This window comes from Oncorhynchus nerka, linkage group LG23 (genome assembly GCF_034236695.1).
Source record: "Oncorhynchus nerka isolate Pitt River linkage group LG23, Oner_Uvic_2.0, whole genome shotgun sequence".
Taxonomy (NCBI): domain Eukaryota; kingdom Metazoa; phylum Chordata; class Actinopteri; order Salmoniformes; family Salmonidae; genus Oncorhynchus; species Oncorhynchus nerka.
In genome coordinates this window covers 15,514,186-15,536,983 of record NC_088418.1, presented here as the reverse complement: position 1 = coordinate 15,536,983, position 22,798 = coordinate 15,514,186, and the positions used below count along the sequence as shown (strand labels likewise).

The 22,798-nt window shown below is 45.9% G+C and overlaps 1 protein-coding gene across 1 annotated transcript in view; it reads left to right on the top strand.

Moving 5' to 3' along the window:
• LOC115106339 (inactive ubiquitin carboxyl-terminal hydrolase 54-like) overlaps window positions 1-22,798 on the top strand; it is a 41,234-nt gene that overhangs the window by 11,183 nt on the left and 7,253 nt on the right. The window contains exons 3-14 of the mRNA XM_065008378.1: window positions 4,018-4,152; window positions 9,162-9,275; window positions 9,488-9,570; window positions 9,898-10,003; window positions 11,916-12,062; window positions 12,618-12,767; window positions 12,961-13,141; window positions 13,242-13,406; window positions 17,556-17,856; window positions 19,031-19,387; window positions 19,533-19,657; window positions 19,948-20,106. Coding sequence (XP_064864450.1) covers window positions 4,018-4,152; window positions 9,162-9,275; window positions 9,488-9,570; window positions 9,898-10,003; window positions 11,916-12,062; window positions 12,618-12,767; window positions 12,961-13,141; window positions 13,242-13,406; window positions 17,556-17,856; window positions 19,031-19,387; window positions 19,533-19,657; window positions 19,948-20,106 — 2,023 coding nt within the window. The remainder of the gene's footprint in view (window positions 1-4,017; window positions 4,153-9,161; window positions 9,276-9,487; window positions 9,571-9,897; window positions 10,004-11,915; window positions 12,063-12,617; window positions 12,768-12,960; window positions 13,142-13,241; window positions 13,407-17,555; window positions 17,857-19,030; window positions 19,388-19,532; window positions 19,658-19,947; window positions 20,107-22,798) is intronic.

The following is a 22,798-nucleotide window of genomic DNA, read 5'->3' as shown; positions in this document are numbered from 1 at the left end:
TGACAGGGGAAGTGAGGGATGAATGAATGTGGAAGTGGTGTTGATTGCGCCTGTCCTCTCTTAGTGATGCTTAGGAATTTCCCCTCAACTCAATCACACACACACCTCCCTCCTCCCCTGTCTATATCTCTCCTAATCCCTTCCTCTCTCCTTCCCTCCCTCCTCCCCCTGTCTATATCTCTCCTAATCCCTTCCTCTCTCCCTTCCCTCTCTCCTCCCCCTGTCTATGTCTCTCCTAATCCCTTCCTCTCTCCCTTCCCTCTCTCCCCCTGTCTATATCTCTCCTAATCCCATCCTCTCTCCTTCCTTCTCTCCTCCCCCTGTCTATATCTCTCCTAATCCCTTCCTCCCTCCTTCCCTGTCTATATCTCTCCTAATCCCTTCCTCTCTCCTTCCCTCTCTCCTCCCCTGTCTATATCTCTCCTAATCCCTTCCTCCCTCCTCCCCTGTCTATATCTCTCCTAATCCCTTCCTCTCTCCTTCCCTCCCTCCTCCCCCTGTCTATATTTCTCCTAATCCCTTCCTCCCTCCTCCCCTGTCTATATCTCTCCTAATCCCTTCCTCTCTCCTTCCCTCCCTCCTCCCCCTATCTATATCTCTCCTATCCCTTCCTCCCTCCTCCCTGTCCAAATCTCTCCTCCTCCCTTCCTCTCTCCTTCCCTCCCTCCCTCTGTAGGATATATTCCCCCTCTATTTTCCTTGGAGCATTGCTGCAGTCAGGAGCGCCACCGTGACACACACACAGACACACGCGCGCACACACCACCAGTGGAGGCCGGTGATTTGAAAAGTCGAGGAGGATGGGAGACGCACGGTGTAGGCACAGAGATGTCAAAGTGTTTCAAAAATCGTCAATAGAGTAATTACTTTAACCTTAAGCGTTTAATAAAGACATTTATAGTACAATGTTTTGGGGAATGGGAATGAGAGGGCTACTTACACCGTGTTTGGAAGGGATCACAGCAGTGATTGAATGAGGGTATGAGGCCTGAGTTGAGGTGTTCAGAGGCTTGACTTCAGTGCAGGACAGGATTTGACTGGGAAGACCATAAACAATAACATAACACATTACACAGTCACACAAAAGAGCTAAGAGTGAGTTAGTCCAAGCAAAATCATTGATGTGTAATAATGTGATTGTGTATGTGATTGACTCTACATACAGTAATGAGAGAAAACTGATGGAGGTACTCACAGTGCTTGGAGAGGAAACCTTCAATGTGCCAGTGGATGAGCTGACACATGAGACGTGGCTTCAGTTCATGTCAGGACAGAGTTGACAATGGTAGTAGAGTGGAGTTGTCATCACCTCTTGATCAGGGAACAGGAGGGGACTTAGCTGTAAATACAAATAGCAGATCCATTCCATTACAGCTGCGCCATTGTAGGTTGAACAATTTTCTCCATGAAGTTAAACACAGACTGTGCATCTCCCCCACTTGACACATCAAAGTAGCTCAACAAACGTTCCTGAATAAAGCACTGATCATCCACATACCTGACGATAACTGACAACTGCAAGCAGACTGGTGGCACCATAGGTCCCAGAGTAGTCAGACTGGTGGCACTATAGGTCCCAGAGCAGTCAGACTGGTGGCACCATAGGTCCCAGAGTAGTCAGACTGGTGGCACTATAGGTCCCAGAGTAGTCAGACTGGTGGCACCATAGGTCCCAGAGTAGTCAGACTGGTGGCACTATAGGTCCCAGAGTAGTCAGACTGGTGGCACTATAGGTCCCAGAGTAGTCAGACTGGTGGCACCATAGGTCCCAGAGTAGTCAGACTGGTGGCACCATAGGTCCCAGAGTAGTCAGACTGGTGGCACTATAGGTCCCAGAGTAGTCAGACTGGTGGCACCATAGGTCCCAGAGTAGTCAGACTGGTGGCACCATAGGTCCCAGAGTAGTCAGACTGGTGGCACTATAGGTCCCAGAGTAGTCAGACTGGTGGCACTATAGGTCCCAGAGTGGTCAGACTGGTGGCCCCATAGGTCCCAGAGTAGTCAGACTGGTGGCACCATAGGTCCCAGAGCGGTCAGACTGGTGGCACCATAGGTCCCAGAGCAGTCAGACTGGTGGCACCATAGGTCCCAGAGTAGTCAGACTGGTGGCACCATAGGTCCCAGAGTAGTCAGACTGGTGGCACTATAGGTCCCAGAGTAGTCAGACTGGTGGCACTATAGGTCCCAGAGTGGTCAGACTGGTGGCCCCATAGGTCCCAGAGTAGTCAGACTGGTGGCACCATAGGTCCCAGAGCGGTCAGACTGGTGGCACCATAGGTCCCAGAGCAGTCAGACTGGTGGCACCATAGGTCCCAGAGTAGTCAGACTGGTGGCACCATAGGTCCCAGAGCAGTCAGACTGGTGGCACCATAGGTCCCAGAGCAGTCAGACTGGTGGCACCATAGGTCCCAGAGCAGTCAGACTGGTGGCACCATAGGTCCCAGAGTAGTCAGACTGGTGGCACCATAGGTCCCAGAGTAGTCAGAATGGTGGCACCATAGGTCCCAGAGTAGTCAGACTGGTGGCACCATAGGTCCCAGAGCAGTCAGAATGGTGGCACCATAGGTCCCAGAGTAGTCAGACTGGTGGCACCATAGGTCCCAGAGTAGTCAGACTGGTGGCACCATAGGTCCCAGAGTAGTCAGACTGGTGGCACCATAGGTCCCAGATTAGTCAGACTGGTGGCACCATAGGTCCCAGATATGTCAGACTGGTGGCACCATAGGTCCCAGAGTAGTCAGACTGGTGGCACCATAGGTCCCAGAGTAGTCAGACTGGTGGCACCATAGGTCCCAGAGTAGTCAGACTGGTGGCACCATAGGTCCCAGAGTAGTCAGACTGGTGGCACCATAGGTCCCAGAGCAGTCAGACTGGTGGCACCATAGGTCCCAGAATGGTGGGGCAATTTTTATCCCTTGGGGCCCGGAGTCAAATCTGTCAAACTGCAGCAACCTTATACTTGTTCATATGAATTACATTTAGATGAGATTAGGAAAGGGATTTCCTCTACCCAGACGCAGACAACTGATAGACAGTAGAACTCTCAGGGCTGACCTTTATGTATGTTTGCATCATGCAGGCCGATGCAACTGTAGGCCTTATAAAACCCACATCTGTCATCACTATTATGTTGATTGATTACTTCCAGAAAAACTGCACACTTGTGCTGGTAACGTTAGCTAGCTAGCTACTGAAGTTACCATGGCACATTTAAATAAAATGCAGTAAATGGACACAAAAATAAAGTTCTAAAACCATGTGTTTTTAATATACTTCCCCCGTCTCCTGTAAATTGAAAAAACTCATTTGAATTGAATAATAGTAAAAAAAAAAGATCACTTTTCACTCTTAATCTCTATCCAACAATGTCACCAAGCTTCTCAACACATAGAACCCCCATAATGCTCTGTGGCACAATCCCAATACAACACACTAGGTTCATTCTCTGATCCTACATCTGTGATTGGATGGACAACATGTCAGTTCACACTGCAAAAGTCTTTATTGTTTGGAGGACGTCCTCTGGAAAATTACCATGTATGTCTATGAAAGGGGGTGAGGCCAACAAGCCTCCTAGGTTTTGTATTGAAGGTCCACCCTTTCCTCCACTGGTGCGCGCACACACACACACACACACACACACACACACACACACACACACACACACACACACACACACACACACACACACACACACACACACACACACACACACACACACACACCTCTCTAGCCTTAAATGGGTGTCCCAGTTTTAGTGAAAGAGGTAATATTAGTACTGTTGTAGTAGTACTGTTGTAATACGTTTCCTCACACCATGGTAGACTTTCAACCAAGATACCTGGACAGAGTGGTATTATGCTACTGTATGTTCTGTGTGTTCTACTCCGGAAAGCTGCAATTTGCTCAGTTCTAGTGTGTGTGTGTGTGTGTGTGTGTGTGTGTGTGTGTGTGTGTGTGTGTGTGTGTGTGTGTGTGTGTGTGTGTGTGTGTGTGTGTGTGTGTGTGTGTGTATAGAGTATCTTTGCCCAGTTTCAGTTCAGCAGTGAGCGTGTGTTACCGTCCGACATGTTGCGGAGCGCACTAGCCAAGACCTTCCAGGACGAACAACGCTTCCAGCTGGGGATCATGGACGACGCAGCAGAATGCTTTGTAAGTAAGACACACACACACACACACACACACACACACACACACACACACACACACACACACAAACACTCCTCATGGAGAGCAACTGGGTATGCAGTCTTCTACTCCAGTCCTGCTTTAACACACCTGATTCTAATTGATTAACTAAATCAGGTGTGTTAGTGTAGGGCTGGAACTAAATTCTGCAAGAGGAAGGTTGTCCATCTAACTCCTGTCTGTTCTGTTCTCCTGTCTTCATTGCTCACAGCCCAGCTCTGCTAGCATTAGCCATTTAGGACATACAGGACGTGTCAGTGTTTATCCCAGTGTGTCAGTGTTTATCCCAGTGTGTCAGTGTTTATCCCAGTGTGATAGTGTTTATTCCAGTGTGATAGTGTTTATCCCAGTGTGATAGTGTTTATCCCAGTGTGATAGTGTTTATTCCAGTGTGATAGTGTTTATCCCAGTGTGATTGTGTTTATCCCAGTGTATCTGTGTTTATCCCAGTGTGATAGTGTTTATCCCAGTGTGATAGTGTTTATCCCAGTGTGATAGTGTTTTTTCCAGTGTGTCTGTGTTTATCCCAGTGTGTATGTGTTTATCCCAGTGTATCTGTGTTTATCCCAGTGTGTCTGTGTTTATCCCAGTGTATCAGTGTTTATCCCAGTGTATCTGTGTTTATTCCAGTGTGTCAGTGTTTATCCCAGTGTGTCAGTGTTTATCCCAGTGTGTCAGTGTTTATCCCAGTGTGATAGTGTTTATTCCAGTGTGATAGTGTTTATCCCAGTGTGATAGTGTTTATCCCAGTGTGATAGTGTTTATCCCAGTGTGATAGTGTTTATCCCAGTGTGATAGTGTTTATTCCAGTGTGATAGTGTTTATCCCAGTGTATCAGTGTTTATCCCAGTGTGATAGTGTTTATTCCAGTGTGTCAGTGTTTATCCCAGTGTGTCAGTGTTTAGCCCAGTGTGTCAGTGTTTATCCCAGTGTGATAGTGTTTATCCCAGTGTGATAGTGTTTATCCCAGTGTGATAGTGTTTATCCCAGTGTGATAGTGTTTATCCCAGTGTGATAGTGTTTATTCCAGTGTGTCTGTGTTTATCCCAGTGTGATAGTGTTTATTCCAGTGTATCTGTGTTTATCCCAGTGTGATAGTGTTTATCCCAGTGTGATAGTGTTTATTCCAGTGTGTCTGTGTTTATCCCAGTGTGATAGTGTTTATCCCAGTGTGATAGTGTTTATCCCAGTGTGATAGTGTTTATTCCAGTGTGTCTGTGTTTATCCCAGTGTGATAGTGTTTATTCCAGTGTATCTGTGTTTATCCCAGTGTGATAGTGTTTATTCCCGTGTGTCTGTGTTTATTCCAGTGTGTCTGTGTTTATCCCAGTGTGATAGTGTTTATCCCAGTGTATCAGTGTTTATCCCAGTGTATCAGTGTTTATCACAGTATCAGTGTTTATCCCCGTGTGATAGTGTTTATCCCAGTGTGATTGTGTTTAGCGTTTCTGTGTTTATGCCAGTGTATCAGTGTTTATCCCAGTGTGACAGTGTTTATCCCAGTGTCAGTGTTTATCCCAGTGTCAGTGTTTATCCCAGTGTGACAGTGTTTATCCCAGTGTCAGTGTTTATCCCAGTGTGTCTGTGTTTATGCCAGTGTGTCAGTGTTTATCCCAGTGTGTCTGTGTTTATGCCAGTGTGTCAGTGTTTATCCCAATGTGACAGTGTTTATCCCAGTGTGTCTGTGTTTATTCCAGTGTATCTGTGTTTATCCCAGTGTGTCTGTGTTTATCCCAGTGTGCCAGTGTTTATCCCAGTGTGACAGTGTTTATCCCAGTGTGACAGTGTTTATCCCAGTGTGACAGTGTTTATCCCAGTGTGATAGTGTTTATTCCAGTGTGATAGTGTTTATCCCAGTGTGATAGTGTTTATCCCAGTGTGATAGTGTTTATTCCAGTGTGATAGTGTTTATCCCAGTGTGATTGTGTTTATCCCAGTGTATCTGTGTTTATCCCAGTGTGATAGTGTTTATCCCAGTGTGATAGTGTTTATCCCAGTGTGATAGTGTTTTTTCCAGTGTGTCTGTGTTTATCCCAGTGTGTATGTGTTTATCCCAGTGTATCTGTGTTTATCCCAGTGTGTCTGTGTTTATCCCAGTGTATCAGTGTTTATCCCAGTGTATCTGTGTTTATTCCAGTGTGTCAGTGTTTATCCCAGTGTGTCAGTGTTTATCCCAGTGTGTCAGTGTTTATCCCAGTGTGATAGTGTTTATTCCAGTGTGATAGTGTTTATCCCAGTGTGATAGTGTTTATCCCAGTGTGATAGTGTTTATCCCAGTGTGATAGTGTTTATTCCAGTGTGATAGTGTTTATCCCAGTGTATCAGTGTTTATCCCAGTGTGATAGTGTTTATTCCAGTGTGTCAGTGTTTATCCCAGTGTGTCAGTGTTTATCCCAGTGTGTCAGTGTTTATCCCAGTGTGATAGTGTTTATCCCAGTGTGATAGTGTTTATCCCAGTGTGATAGTGTTTATCCCAGTGTGATAGTGTTTATCCCAGTGTGATAGTGTTTATCCCAGTGTGATAGTGTTTATTCCAGTGTGTCTGTGTTTATCCCAGTGTGATAGTGTTTATTCCAGTGTATCTGTGTTTATCCCAGTGTGATAGTGTTTATCCCAGTGTGATAGTGTTTATCCCAGTGTGATAGTGTTTATTCCAGTGTGTCTGTGTTTATCCCAGTGTGATAGTGTTTATCCCAGTGTGATAGTGTTTATCCCAGTGTGATAGTGTTTATTCCAGTGTGTCCGTGTTTATCCCAGTGTGATAGTGTTTATTCCAGTGTATCTGTGTTTATCCCAGTGTGATAGTGTTTATTCCAGTGTGTCTGTGTTTATTCCAGTGTGTCTGTGTTTATCCCAGTGTGATAGTGTTTATCCCAGTGTATCAGTGTTTATCCCAGTGTATCAGTGTTTATCACAGTATCAGTGTTTATCCCCGTGTGATAGTGTTTATCCCAGTGTGATTGTGTTTAGCGTTTCTGTGTTTATGCCAGTGTATCAGTGTTTATCCCAGTGTGACAGTGTTTATCCCAGTGTCAGTGTTTATCCCAGTGTCAGTGTTTATCCCAGTGTGACAGTGTTTATCCCAGTGTCAGTGTTTATCCCAGTGTGTCTGTGTTTATGCCAGTGTGTCAGTGTTTATCCCAGTGTGTCTGTGTTTATGCCAGTGTGTCAGTGTTTATCCCAATGTGACAGTGTTTATCCCAGTGTATCTGTGTTTATCCCAGTGTGTCTGTGTTTATCCCAGTGTGCCAGTGTTTATCCCAGTGTGACAGTGTTTATCCCAGTGTGACAGTGTTTATCCCAGTGTGACAGTGTTTATCCCAGTGTGACAGTGTTTATCCCAGTGTGCCAGTGTTTATCCCAGTGTGCCAGTGTTTATCCCAGTGTGATAGTGTTTATCCCAGTGTGATAGTGTTTATTCCAGTGTGTCTGTGTTTATGCAGTGTGTCTGTGTTTATCCCAGTGTGATAGTGTTTATCCCAGTGTGTCTGTGTTTATCCCAGTGTGTCTGTGTTTATGCCAGTGTGTCTGTGTTTATCCCAGTGTGTCTGTGTTTATGCCAGTGTGTCTGTGTTTATGCCAGTGTGTCTGTGTTTATGCCAGTGTGTCTGTGTTTATGCCAGTGTGTCTGTGTTTATCCCAGTGTGTCTGTGTTTATCCCAGTGTGCCAGTGTTTATCCCAGTGTGCCAGTGTTTATCCCAATGTGCCAGTGTTTATCCCAATGTGACAGTGTTTATCCCAGTGTGCCAGTGTTTATCCCAGTGTGCCAGTGTTTATCCCAGTGTGATAGTGTTTATCCCAGTGTGCCAGTGTTTATCCCAATGTGACAGTGTTTATCCCAGTGTGCCAGTGTTTATCCCAGTGTGCCAGTGTTTATCCCAGTGTGATAGTGTTTATCCCAGTGTGCCAGTGTTTATCCCAGTGTGCCAGTGTTTATCCCAGTGTGACAGTGTGATAATTGCTTTTCAGCTAATAAGAGTTGGAGTTATCAGTCAACAGACAGAGGAGGGGGAGAGAGGATGAGGGGAGAGGAAGAGGGGAGAGGAGGATGAAAGGAGAGGAGGAGGAACGTTTTTGGCGGAGGGGAGAGTGAGAACCCTGGAGAGGGACGGAGGATTGAGAGAGGGAGAACGAGGGAAGTGGGGGGTTTGGGACAGAGGGATATAGGCTATCCCTAACCTTCACATTCCCTCCACCATGCTTGACAGATGGCATCAAGCACTCCTCTCATCTAGCATCTTTTCAATTTTTTTGCGTCTCACAAATGTTCTTCTTTGTGATCCGAACACCTCAAACTTAGATTTGTCTGTCCATAACACTTTTCTTCGAATCTTCCTCTGTCCAGTGTCTGTGTTCTTTTGCCCATCTTAATTTTTATTTTTATTGGCCAGTCTGAGATATGGCTTTTTCTTTGCATCTCTGTCTAGAAGGCCAGCATCCTGGAGTCGCCTCTTCACTGTGGACATTGAGACGGGTGTTTTGCGGGTACTATTTAATGAAGCTGCCAGTTGAGGACTTGTGAGGCGTCTGTTTTTCAAACTAGACACTCCAATGTACTTGTCCTCTTTCTCAGTTGTGCGCCGGGGCCTCCCACTCCTCTTTCTATTCTGGTTAGGGCCAGTTTGCGCTGTTCTGTGAAGGGAGTAGTACACAGATCTTCAGTTTCTTGGCAATTTCTTGTATGGAATAGAAGAAAGTTATTTGTTTCTGGCCATTTTGAGCCTGTAATCGAACCCACAAATGCTGATGCTCCAGATCCTCAACTAGTCTAAAGAAGGCCAGTTTTATTGCTTCTTTAATCAGAACATCAGTTTTCAGTGGTGCTAACATAATTACAAAAGGGATTTCTAATGATCAATTAGCCTTGCCCCTAGTGGCTGGCTTTGAATGAGTCTCCCGACTTCTTGGGCACCTGGACGGATGTGGAGTATTGCCTTGGATCTTGACTGATCAGGCTGTGTGTGTGTTACAGGAGAACCTGCTGATGCGTATCCATTTCCACATCAGCGCAGAGACCAGAGAGGACATCTGTACATCTAAACACTGTATACCACACCAGAAGTTTGCCATGACGCTGTTCGAACAGGTGGGACACTAAGCCACTTCATTACCACATTTATAGGGATTTTCTATGAACAATTGTGGCATTAATGGATCAATAAAGTGTAGGACAGAAGAGACACCCAGTCGACGCCGAGGCCCCTGAGAACTGGGGCTCAACATCAGATGTGTTACTGCACCCAGGCCCTTGGTGGATAAGAGGCCATCTTTCTAATGTATTCTGTTTGTGTTTGTCAGTGTGTGTGCAGTAGTTGTGGAGCCTCGTCGGACCCCCTTCCCTTCATTCAGATGGTTCACTACATCTCTACCACGTCCCTCTGGTAACACCAGGCATGTCTGTGTGTGTAGTGTGTGTAGTGTGTGTGTATAGTCCATTGTGTGTTCTTGAGGATGTGTGTGTGTAGTGTGTGTAGTGTGTGTGTGTGTGTGTGTGTGTGTGTGTGTGTGTGTGTGTGTGTGTGTGTGTGTGTGTGTGTGCACGTGTGTGTACTACAATGTTCGCATTCACATGTGTGTATAGTTCATTGTTTGTTCTTGAGGATGTGTGTGTATGTGTGTGTGTGTATAGTCCATTGTGTGCTCTTGAGGATGTGTGCGTATGTGTGTGTGTGTGTATAGTCCAGTGTGTGTGTGTGTCCTTGCTGCAGTAACCAGGCGGTGAGGATGTTAGAGTGTAGAGAGAAGCCCACCCCCAACATGTTTGGAGAGCTGCTCCGCAACGCCAGCAACATGGGGGACCTACGCAACTGCCCGGTCAGTTTGTACAGGCATGCACATACGCACACACACACACACACACACACACACACACACACACTCATGTACTGGTGAACACACATTGACAGCTCTTTATACTGTGCTTGCATGTAGGTGTGTGTCTGTGTGTGTGTGGCGGGGGGGGGGTGCAGTACGCAGTGTTGTTCTGCTGCCACATGGTAAAAAGCTGTTGGTGTGTGACGGTGAATAGATCCAGGGCAGATCCACACACCCAGCCCTCTCTGCCAGTACCCACACAATGGACCTCTTCTCTGGGCAGAGCCTGGCAGCTGACCCCCTCTCCAGCCCCCCAGCCTCCCAGCTAGTCACACCACCTTGTTATTGGGAGGCTGAGAGGATCCCTTTGCTCTATGCTTCAACAGTACTGCCTGTTATCGCTTTGGCCCTAAGCTACAGTATGTCCCTTGGGCTAACTGTGTGTTTGTCCCATATCCCCACACCCAGTGTGTGTCTACAACCGGAATGGTGTGTGTGTTGCTATGAGAGTGTCCCTTTCTCAGAACCAGGTCGTCCTGGCATAACCCCTTCCTGTCAGTACCAGTGCCAGCCCGGACCTACCCCCTTCCCATAAGGGGAGTGTGTGTGTTTGTGTGTGTGTGTGTTCTGGCACTCTCTCTGGTTGTCAGGCGAGTGTGTGTTTTTAGGTGTGTGTGTGTTCTGCCAGCTCTATGGTGGGTCGTGAGTCAGTGGAAGGGTCTAACTCAGAAAACTACTACCCCACCCCCCCTCTCTCTCAATTCAATGGGTTTTATTGACATAGGAAACATATGTTTACATTGTCAAAAGCCAAACAGATAACAAACGAAAGTGAAATAACCATTACACACGTTTCAAAGGAATAGACACATTTCAAATGTCATATTATGACTATGTACATTTAATGATGTGCAAATAGCCAAAGTACAAAAGAGAATGTTTTGGAATTCTTTGTGGATCCGTGTAATCTGAGGGAAATATGTATTTCTAATATGGTCATACATTTGGCAGGAGGTTAGGAAGTGCAGCTCTGTTTCCACCTAGTCTTCTCTTGAGATAGCAAGGCTATGCTCATTGAGTTTGTACATAGTCAAAGCTTTCCTGAAATTTGGGTCAGTCACAGTGGTCAAGTATTCTGCCACTGTGTACTCTCTGTTTAAGGCCAAATAGCATTCTAGTTTGCTCTGTTTTTTTGTTCATTCTTTCCAATATGTCAAGTAATTATCTTGTTCTTATCTTATGACTTGGTTGGGTCTAATTGTGTTGCTGTCCTGGGGCTCTGTTGGGTCTATTTGTGTTTGTGAACAGAGCCCCAGGACCAGCTTGCTTAGGGGACTCTTCTCCAGGTTCATCTCTCTGTAGGTGATGGCTTTATTATGGCAGGTTTGGGAATAGCTTCCTTTTAGGTGTTTGTAGAATTTAACGGCTCTTTTCTGGATTTTGATAATTAATGGGTATCGGCCTAATTCTGCTCTGTATGCATTATGTGGTGTTTTACATTGTACACAGAGGATATTTTTGCAGAATTCTGCATGCAGAGTCTCAATTTGGTGTTTGTCCCATTTTGTGAATTCTTAGTTGGTGAGTTGCCCCAAGACCTCACAACCATAAAGGGCAATGGGTTCTATATCTCTCACTCTCTCAATTTTCAATTCAATTCAAAGGGGCTTTATTGACATGGGAAACATATGTTTACATTGTAACATTCTCTCTCTTTCTTTCTTTCTCTTTCTCTTTCTCTTTCTCTCTCTCTCTCTCTCTCTCTCTCTCTCTCTCTCTCTCTCTCTCTCTCTCTCTCTCTCTCTCTCTCTCTCTCTCTCGCTCAGATTCCAAATCAGTTTCCTTTCAATAATCACTTGAAACCGTTCTTCTTCTCTTTTAATATTTTATTTTTGTTTCTGTTTTCCTGCAGAGAAACTGTGGGGAGGTGTTGCGTATCCGCCGTGTGTTGATGAACTCTCCAGAGATAGTGTCCATCGGCCTGGTGTGGGACTCAGACCACTCTGACCTGGCTGAGGACGTCATTCACAGCCTGGGCACCTGTCTACACCTGGGGGATGTAAGACACGCACGCATGCACACACACACACACACACACACACACACACACACACACACACACACACACACGCACACACACGTTTGCACATGTCCGCACGCACAAAGGTATTTACACACAATGATTAACCTTAGCCAATGCTTTAGCTCAGTAGGCAAATGTGGTCTTGACTCGCTTCGATTAGCCCGATAATATGCCTCACACCTCTTCTATTCTTCTCTCTCCTTTTATCCTCTATTACATCTGATTTCTCTCTCTCTCTCAATCACTCTCTCCTTCTCTCTCTCTCTCCCCTTCTTTCTCTCTCCCCTTCTCTTTCTTTCACCTCTCTCCTCTTTCTCTCTCCTCTTTCTCTCCTCCCTCTCTCTCTCTCTCTCTCTCTCTCTCTCTCTCTCTCTTTCTCCACTTCTCTCTCTCTCTCTCTCTCTCTCTCTCTCTCTCTCTCTCTCTCCTTCTCTCTCCCCCTTCTCTCTCTCTTTCTCTCCTTGTATCTCTCTCCTTCCTTCTCTCTCTCTCCCTTTGTCCTTCTCTCTCCCCCTCTCCCTTCCCTCCTAGTTGTTTTACCGTGTGACAGAGGAGAGGGCTCGTCAGGCTGAGCTGTACCTGGTTGGTATGGTGTGTTACTATGGCAAACACTACTCCACATTCTTCTTCCAGACTAAGATACGGAAGTGGATGTACTTCGACGACGCTCATGTCAAAGAGGTGAGTCAGTGACTGAGTGACTGAGTTAGTTAGTTGAAATGTGTGTTATTTAGAATCTAGCTTCATAGAGGACACTTTATTGTCCATTTGGTTAGAATATAAAGGAATCTTCCTTGGAGGGGCTTAAGTGCCTTGCTCAATGGTACAACAGTAGATATGTTGGTTAGAATGTTTGGGTGTGTTATCTCTATAGATCGGTCCTAAGTGGAAGGACGTGGTGGCACGCTGTATAAAGGGTCACTACCAGCCTCTATTACTGCTCTATGCTGACCCCCGGGGGACGCCGGTGGTATCGCAGGACATCTCCTCCCTGTCTAACCCCCAGCTGGACCTGCTGCACTGCAGCAAGGCAGGATATGAGAGCGAGGACTCTGGTAACTTTTAACCCCTAACCTCTGACTTCTAAACCCTGACCCTCACCCCAAAACCTCCTAACCCTAAAGCTCTCTCTTCTTTTCTCTCTCTCTCTCTCAGGACGGGAGCCCTCCATATGCAGTGATGCCCGTACAGATTCCTCTGACAGCTCCAGCCACCGAGACTCTCGGAATCGCCCTCTCCGCCAGTCAACAGGCAGCCACCTGTCCAACAAAACGCAGACCATCGTTGTCGGTAACCATGACAACGGTGCAGTTGCAGCAGGTGACTAACATAGTGTATGTTACAACACCTGGTTCTGTTCTGGTGTGTTAGTGCTGGGCTATAACCAAAGCCTGCACACATTCTATTGTCCCCCAGGATCAGAGTCCGAGAACCGTAAACACCAGTGGGCGTTCAGTGCCGTTTCTTATGATTTTTTTAATGAACATGGCCTTATTTCTATTACAGCATATTGGATGACTGTCATTCATATTCTTTTCACCCAGCTCAATGTAACAGTGATAGGTTTAGGCTACTACATGATACTCTAATTGTCCCTGTACCCATCATGAGGTTGCTACAACCCAGTCTATTAATGAAAGTTTACAACGGACGTGTCGAGAGGCAAATTTGAGATGACAGACAGTGACACATGAACAGACAGTGACACATTCAATACCGCTTTGCACACTCTTGCCTGCATCTAGCTGATCTAGGGTGTAATTATTAGTACAACAGTTGCAAACAAGAGTTTCTATTGGACAAATTCAGGTATTTTTTTCTCTGTTTTGTTTGCTTCCGTTTAAGAAATGTTTTTTAACCGAATCGGCGGAATGAATACACCACCTGATCATAGCAGCCACGTTGTATTCCTTCTAGTCTCAATGCACTCACCTCCTCTCACCTCTTCCCTTCGTTTGTGGACTTCAATGAACAGCACATCAGCTGTGTGTGACCAGTCGAAAAAACCTTTCCAAGCTAAACCATGTCATAACCGCTACACACAGCCTAACTCATTGTCCCCATATTAGCTAAAGTAACTTCCTAGTCAACATAGCTAATAGAACTAACACGTTAGTAAACCTGTTACAATCAGTAACATCACGGTGTACAGTCAGTAAGCAGTTACATCACGGTGTACAGTCAGTAAGCAGTTACATCACGGTGTACAGTCAGTAAGCAGTTACATCAGTACAGTCAGTTACATCACGGTGTACAGTCAGTAAGCAGTAACATCACGGTGTACAGTCAGTAAGCAGTAACATCACGGTGTACAGTCAGTAAGCAGTTACATCACGGTGTACAGTCAGTAAGCAGTTACATCACGGTGTACAGTCAGTAAGCAGTAACATCACGGTGTACAGTCAGTAAGCAGTAACATCACGGTGTACAGTCAGTAAGCAGTTACATCACGGTGTACAGTCAGTAAGCAGTTACATCACGGTGTACAGTCAGTGATCATAGCAGTTAACATCACGGTGTACAGTCAGTAAGCAGTTACATCACGGTGTACAGTCAGTAAGCAGTTACATGTACAGTCAGTAAGCAGTAACATCACGGTGTACAGTCAGTAAGCAGTTACATCACGGTGTACAGTCAGTAAGCAGTTACATCACGGTGTACAGTCAGTAAGCAGTTACATCATAAGCAGTTACATCACGGTGTACAGTCAGTAAGCAGTTACATCACGGTGTACAGTCAGTAAGCAGTTACATCACGGTACAGTCAGGTGTACAGTCAGTAAGCAGTTACAGTACAGTCAGTAAGCAGTAACATCACGGTGTACAGTCAGTAAGCAGTTACATCACGGTGTACAGTCAGTAAGCAGTTACATCACGGTGTACAGTCAGTAAGCAGTTACATCACGGTGTACAGTCAGTAAGCAGTTACATCACGGTGTACAGTCAGTAAGCAGTTACATCACGGTGTACAGTCAGTAAGCAGTAACATCACGGTACAGTCAGTAAGCAGTAACATCAGTGTACAGTCAGTACAGTAACAGTTACATGCACAGTTGCCTGCATCTAGCTGATCAGGGTTACATTATTAGTACAACAGTGCAAACAAGAGTTTCATTGGACACAGTCAGTAGCAGTTACATCACTCTGTGTACAGTGTTTGCAGTCAGTCGGCGGAAGAATACACCAGTAATCATAACATCACGGTGTACAGTCAGTAATGCAGTTACATCACCTCAGTGTACAGTCAGTGGACTTCAGTGAACAGCACATCAGCTGTGTGTCAGTCGAAAAACCTTTCCAAGCTAAACCATGTACAGTCAGTAAGCAGTAACATCATTGTACAGTCAGTAAGCAGTTACATCACGGTGTACAGTAATAGTAACAGTTACATCACTGTTACAGTCAGTAACATCACGGTGTACAGTCAGTAAGCAGTTAACATCACGGTGTACAGTCAGTAAGCAGTTACATCACGGTGTACAGTCAGTAAGCAGTTATCAGGTGTACAGTCAGTAAGCAGTTGCACATCAAGAGTTACAGTCAGTGGACAAATTCAGTAACATCACGTTTTGTACAGTCAGTAAGCAGTTATCATCACGGTGTACAGTCAGTCAATGCAGTTACATCACGGTGTACAGTCAGTCTTACATCACGGTGTACAGTCAATGAACAGTAACATCACTGTGTGTACAGTCAGAAAAAACAGTAACAAACATGTACAGTCAGTAACACAGTTACATCACGGTGTACAGTTAGTAAGCAGTACATCACGGTGTCAGTCAGTAAGCAGAACATCACGTAGTACAGTCAGTAAGCAGTTACATCACGGTGTACAGTCAGTAAGCAGTTACATCACGGTGTACAGTCAGTAACAGTTACATCGGTGTACAGTCAGTAAGCAGTTACATCACGTACAGTGTACAGTCAGTAAGCAGTTACATCACGGTGTACAGTCAGTAAGCAGTTACATCACGGTGTACAGTCAGTAAGCAGTAACATCACGGTGTACAGTCAGTAAGCAGTTACATCACGGTGTACAGTCAGTAAGCAGTTACATCACGGTGTACAGTCAGTAAGCAGTTACATCACGGTGTACAGTCAGTAAGCAGTTACATCACGGTGTACAGTCAGTAAGCAGTTACATCACGGTGTACAGTCAGTAAGCAGTTACATCACGGTGTACAGTCAGTAAGCAGTTACATGACGGTGTACAGTCAGTAAGCAGTAACATCACGGTGTACAGTCAGTAAGCAGTAACATCACGGTGTACAATCAGTAAGCAGTTACATCGGTGGGCCTCTGTGCCAATTAATTAGTAAAAAAAAGCTTCCCTTGACCTGGAAGAGTTCCAGTGTTGTGTTGGCTAGCCATAGCCAACTAGCTAACATAGCATCCCTCTGTTTGAGACTGGGTGTTTGAGTAACTTAACTAGCTACATTGCTAAGTAAATGAAACTGAAAGTGCTTCTCCTTAAATTTTGAAGAACTGAATTTGTTGAAAACTGTTCAGCTATTGTCTTTCTCTTTCTCTACTCAGCACATTTTATGCACTGCAGTGCTAGCTAGCTGTAGCTTATGCTTTCAGTCCTAGATTCATCATGTTATGCACTGCAGTGCTAGCTAGCTGTAGCTTATGCTTTCAGTCCTAGATTCATCATGTTATGCACTGCAGTGCTAGCTAGCTGTAGCTTATGCTTTCAGTCCTAGATTCATCATGTTATGCACTGCAGTGCTAGCTAGCTGTAGCTTATGCTTTCAGTCCTAGATTCATCATGTTATGCACTGCAGTGCTAGCTAGCTGTAGCTTATGCTTTCAGTCCTAGATTCATCATGTTATGCACTGCAGTGCTAGCTAGCTGTAGCTTATGCTTTCAGTCCTAGATTCATCATGTTATGCTCTGCAGTGCTAGCTAGCTGTAGCTTATGCTTTCAGTCCTAGATTCATCATGTTATGCACTGCAGTGCTAGCTAGCTGTAGCTTATGCTTTCAGTCCTAGATTCATCATGTTATGCACTGCAGTGCTAGCTAGCTGTAGCTTATGCTTTCAGTCCTAGATTCATTCTCTGATCCTTTGATTGGTTGGACAACATGTCAGTTCATAGTGTTACCCTACAGAGTGCTTTTGAGGCTACTGTAGACCTTCATTGCAAAACAGTATATTTTAATCAATTATTCGGTGACGTGAATATATTTAGTTTTTCAACGTTGTACCATTTTATTTTTATGAAATTCCCTGAGGTGGACAGTCCTCCCCTTCCTCCTCTGAGAAGCTTCCACTAGTAAACTATCTAACCACCCTCTCTCGCTTTTTGTCTCTTTCTCTCCAATACCTCCCTCCCTCCATCTCCCTCCCTCCATCTCTGTCTCTCTCTCTCTCTCTCTCTCTCTCTCTCTCTGTCTCTCTCTCTCTGTCTCTCTCTCTGTCTCTCTCTCTCTCTCTCTCTCTCTCTCTCTCTCTCAAACTAAGTAGCAGAGACCCCCCTCTGCCCCCCCTCCCCTCCCCAGCAGGGTGACTATAAAGAGACAGCTGTGTTCCTCCTTTCCTCTCGTCGCCCCACGTCATCTTGCTCTTCCTCCCATCCTCCCTCCTCATGTTCCTTCCATCCCCCCTCTACCTGTTCCCCCTATCCCGTCTCCTCCTCCTGCTCTTCCTCCCGTCCCATGTCCTCTTCCTCCTCCTCGGGGATAGGTGGGTCTGTACTGGGATCTGAGGCAGGGGCCGTGGGGCCACACTGGGAGGATGAGAGCACCAGCAGTGAGTCCAAGTCTAGGTGGGCGCTACCGCACACAGACACTACATGACCAAAAGTATGTGGACAACTGCTCGTTGAACATCTCATTCCAAAATCATAGGTATTAATATGGAGTTCCCACTCTTCTGGGAAGGCTTTCCACTAGATGTTGGCACATTGCTGCGGGGACTTCCATTCAGCTACAAGAGCTTTAGTGAGGTCAGGCACTGATGTTGGGCGATTAGGCCTGGCTCGCAGTCGGCATTCCAATTCATCCCAAAAGTGTTCGATCAGGTTGAGGTCAGGGCTCTGTGCAGGCCTCGCTTTGTGTACGTGGTATTGTCATCCTGAAACAGGAAAGGGCCATCCCCAAACTGTTGCCACAAAGTCAGAAGCACAAAATTGTATAGAATGTCATTGTATGCTGCAGCAGTACGACTTCCCTTCACTGGAACTAAGGGACCTAGCCTGAACCATGAAAAACAGCCCCAGACCATTATTTCTCCTCCACCAAACTTTACAGTTGGAACTATGCATTGGGACAGGTAGCGTTCTCCTGGCATCCGCCAAACCCAGATTCGTCCAACGGACTGCCAGATAGTGAAGTGTTATTCATCCAATGGCAGTGAGCTTTACACCACTCCAGCAGACGCTTGGCATTGCGCATGGTGATCTTAGGCTTGTGTGCGGCTGCTCGGCCAAGGAAACCCATTTCATGAAGCTCCCAATGAACAGCTCTTGTGCTGATGTTGCTTTCTGAGCCAGTTTGACCGGGGGCAGCTCTAGCAGGGCAGAAATTTGATGGACTGACTTGTTGGAAGGGTGGCATCCTATGACGGTGCCACGTTGAACGTCACTGAGCTCTTCAGTAAGGCCCATTCTACTGCCAATGTTTGTCTATGGAGATTGCATGGCTGTGTGCTCGATTGTATACACCTGTCAGCAATGGGTGTGGCTGAAATAGCTGAATCCACTAATTTGAAGGGGTGTCCACATACTTTTGTATATATAGTGTATATACTGACATATATACTAGTACATGTGGGTGTTACTGTACAAAGTGCATGCTCAGTAGAAGCCTTATTTAATTAATATATTTGTTAAAGTTTGAGTTCTCCAAACTTATTACAATAAGTTAACAAAATACCTGCTGCAGTATTTTGTCAAGTGTTTTGACTCATGTGTAATGTAAAATGTAACCTATCCTCTCCAGTTCGCCTGGGGGTCGAAGTTACCGGCCGGCCTGGAGGCCACGGAGGGAAGCCCTGAACATCGACAGCATCTTCACCTGCCAGAGAGGCTCTCCGCTGGGCTACAGCACCCTGCCTGGGCCCCCTCTACCCTCTGAGTTTCAACAACACTGTCCAACTAACACGGCTGATCTGCAGGGGTCAAGAGAGAGGGCCGGGGGTGTAGGTGGTGTGGGGGGAGATACGGAGGGGGTGGCAGGGATGCCTGGGTTGCTAGGCAACGGCGCAGACTGCCCCCCTCCTCCCCCGTTGAGAGGGGCGGAGTCTCAGCCTCGTCTGATCCAGAGGATGGAGAGTGGTTATGAGAGCAGCCCTGACAGGTACACACACGCACGCACGCACACACACACACACACACACACACACACACACACACACACACACACACACACACACACACACACACACCAACATACTGTGACATATGTTTTGTAGTCTCACATCGTTTCTCTCCTTCTCTCTCAGGGAGGTAGGTCAGAAGCGTGTGTTGATGTCTGGCCCATCGTGGCGCACGGTGCCCAAGTCTAAGAGCACTAGTGCCATCCTGCAGGAGCTGCCAGCACCTCGCTGGGGCTGCAACAACAGCCTGGGTGTGTGTCTGTGTGTGAGATATCTAACGGTATCAGAGTGGTAGAATGTGTGTGTGTTTGTACAATATTTATACATGTTTGTTTCTCCCACGTTCCCGTGCATGTGTGTGTTTGCGCACGCGTTTGTGTGTGTGTGCTTGCTTGTGTGTGTGTGTGTGTGTGAGAATGTGTGTGTGCATGCGTGCGTGTGCATGCATAAGGTGTGTGTGTGTGTGTGTGTGTGTGTGTGTGTGTGTGTGTGTGTGTGTGTGTGTGTGTGTGTGTGTGTGTGTGTGTGTGTGTGTGTGCAGGCGCTGGCCGTAGCGAGCTGGATGAGCTTCAGGAGGAGGTGGTGAGGAGAGCGAGGCAGCAGGAGCAGCAGAGGAGGAAGGAGGCGGAGAGAGAAGCTGCCGTGGGATTTAACCCCAGACCCTCCAAATACATGGACTTAGACCAGCTACAACACCAAGGTGACGACGGGGAGGGTGTGTGTGTGTGTGAGAGAGAGAATGTGTGAGAATGTGTCTGTGTTTTCAGGAAAAAGTGTGTGTGTGTGTGAATGTGTTTATCTATAATTTTAGGGACCAGAAGTACCCACAAGAATAAGAAACCAACAAAAATGTTACCAACTGGAGACATTCTGTTACTCCCCACAAGGACAAATGCTATTTCTAAGGGATTTAGTATTCAGGTTAAAATTAGTGTTAGGGGTAGGTTAAGGGTTAGGGTTAAGGGTTAGGGTTAGGAGCTAGGGTTAGGGTTAGGGTTAGGTGTTAGGGTTAAGGTTTAGGGTTAGGGTTAGGAGCTAGGGTTAGGGTTAAGGGTTAGGGTTAGGGGCTAGGGTTAGGGTTAGGAGTTAGGGTTAAGGTTTAGGGTTAGGAGCTAGGGTTAGGGTTAAGGGTTAGGTTTAGGGTTAGGAGCTAGGGTTAAGGGTTAGGTTTAGGGCTAGGAGCTAGGGTTAGGGTTAGGCGCTAGGGTTAGGTTTAGGGTTAGGAGCTAGGGTTAGGGTTAAGGTTAAGGTTAGGGTTAAGGTAAGGGTTAGGGTTAAGGGTTAAGGTTAGGGTTAAGGTTTGGGTAAGTTTTAGGGTTAAGGTTTGGGTTAAGGTTAGGGTAAGGTTTAGGGTTTTGGTCAGGGTTAGGGAAAATAGGATTTTGAGACTGAAATGTGTGTCCCCACAAGGTTAGTTATACAAGACTGTGTGTGTGTATCTTAGTGTGTGTGTGTGTGTGTGTGTGTCTTAGTGTGTGTTAGTGTGTGTGTGTTTGTCTGAGTCTGTGTTAGTGTGGTTGTGTGTTTGTGTGTGAATGTGTGTGTGTTAGTGTGTGTGTGTTTGTCTGAGTCTGTGTTAGTGTGGTTGTGTGTGTGTGTTTGTGTGTGAATGTGTGTGTGTGTGTGTGTGTGTGTGTTTGTCTGAGTCTGTGTTAGTGTGGTTGTGTGTGTGTGTGTGTTTGTGTGTGAATGTGAATGTGTGTGTGTGTGTGTGTGTGTGTTAGTGTGTGTGTGTTTGTCTGAGTCTGTGTTAGTGTGTTTGTGTGTGAATGTGTGTGTGTGTGTGTGTGTGTGTGTGTGTGTGTGTGTGTGTGTGTGTGAGTGTCTGAGTGTGTGTTAGTGTGTGTGAGTGTTAGTATGTGTGTGTGTGTGTTAGCGTGCGTGTGTGTGTTAGCGTGCGTGTGTGTGTTAGCGTGCGTGTGTTAGTGTTAGCGTGCGTGTTTGTGTGTGTGTCTTAGTGTGTTTGTGTGTGTCTTAGTGTTTGTTTGTCTTAGTGAGTGTGTGTGTGTGTGTGTGTGTGTGTCATCATGACCGTCCGTCTGTTCCTCTTTTTTCTTTCCGTCCTGTCTTTCCATCCTGTCTTTCCGTCCTGTCTTTCCGTCCTGTCTTTCTGTCCTGTCTTTCTGTCCTGTCTTTCTGTCTTGTCTTTCTGTCTTGTCTTTCTGTCCTGTCTTTCTGTCCTGTCTTTCTGTCCTGTCTTTCTGTCTTGTCTTTCTGTCTTGTCTTTCTGTCCTGTCTTTCTGTCTTGTCTTTCTGTCCTGTCTTTCTGTCCTGTCTTTCTGTCCTGTCTTTCTGTCCTGTCTTTCTGTCTTGTCTTTCCGTCCTGTCTTTCCGTCGGGGTGAGAGAGAAGAACATACTTTTGTTTAATTTCTCATTTTCGGTCGGTTTATGGATACCTACAGTGTGTGTGTGTGTGTGTGTGTGTGTGTCGGTATAACAGTGTATAGACCAGTGTTCTCTACTCGCTGGTCCTTGAGGACTTTAGAGTGTGCATGTTTTTGGTTTGCCCCAGCACTAACGCACACCATCGCTGGGTGGTTAATGTATTCGTTGAATCAGGTGTGCGTGTGTGTTCCTGTGTCAAACTCTCTGTGTCTGTTTATCCTGTCGTTCACCTTCAACACACACACAGACACACACACACACACACACACACACACACACACACACACACACACACACACACACACACACACACACACATAACCTACGGCTAAATCAATGGCATTATTGAAATGCGATTCAATGGTTTTTGGGTTACTAATGTTAGTGCTTTAAGCCAATACTAACCACCTCAGTCTGCCTGGTTCCATCTAACACGTCAACAGGAGAGCAACCTCACTGCACAGTACAGGACAACGTTGATAAGACTCGTTGGGAACCTGCTTGTCGTCTCTGAACGTACCCCAGATTTGATGGTTGCTCTCCTGTTGTGTTTCTTGCATCTTCTCCTCACTAAACGCTGCACAACAGCTGTTCGCTCTCTCTTGAAAACCTCACCTCTCTCTCATTGACTAACACGCATACGCGCGCACACACACACACACACACGCACACACGCACACGCACACACACACACACAAAGGAGCAGTTTGCATGCTTCATAACCACTCCTCTACTTTGCTTCTCTTTTTCTGTCTTTCCTTCATACCTCTTTCCCCCTCTATTTCTGTTCTATTCCTATATTTCTGTTATATTCCTCTATTTCTGTTTTATTCCTCTCTTTCTGTTATATTCCTCTATTTCTATTCTATTCCTCTATTTCTGTTCCATTCCTCTATTTCTATTATATTCCTCTATTTCTGTTCTATTCCTCTCTTTCTGTTCTATTCCTCTATTTCTATTCTATTCCTCTTTATATTCTATTCCTCTATTTCTATTCTATTCCTCT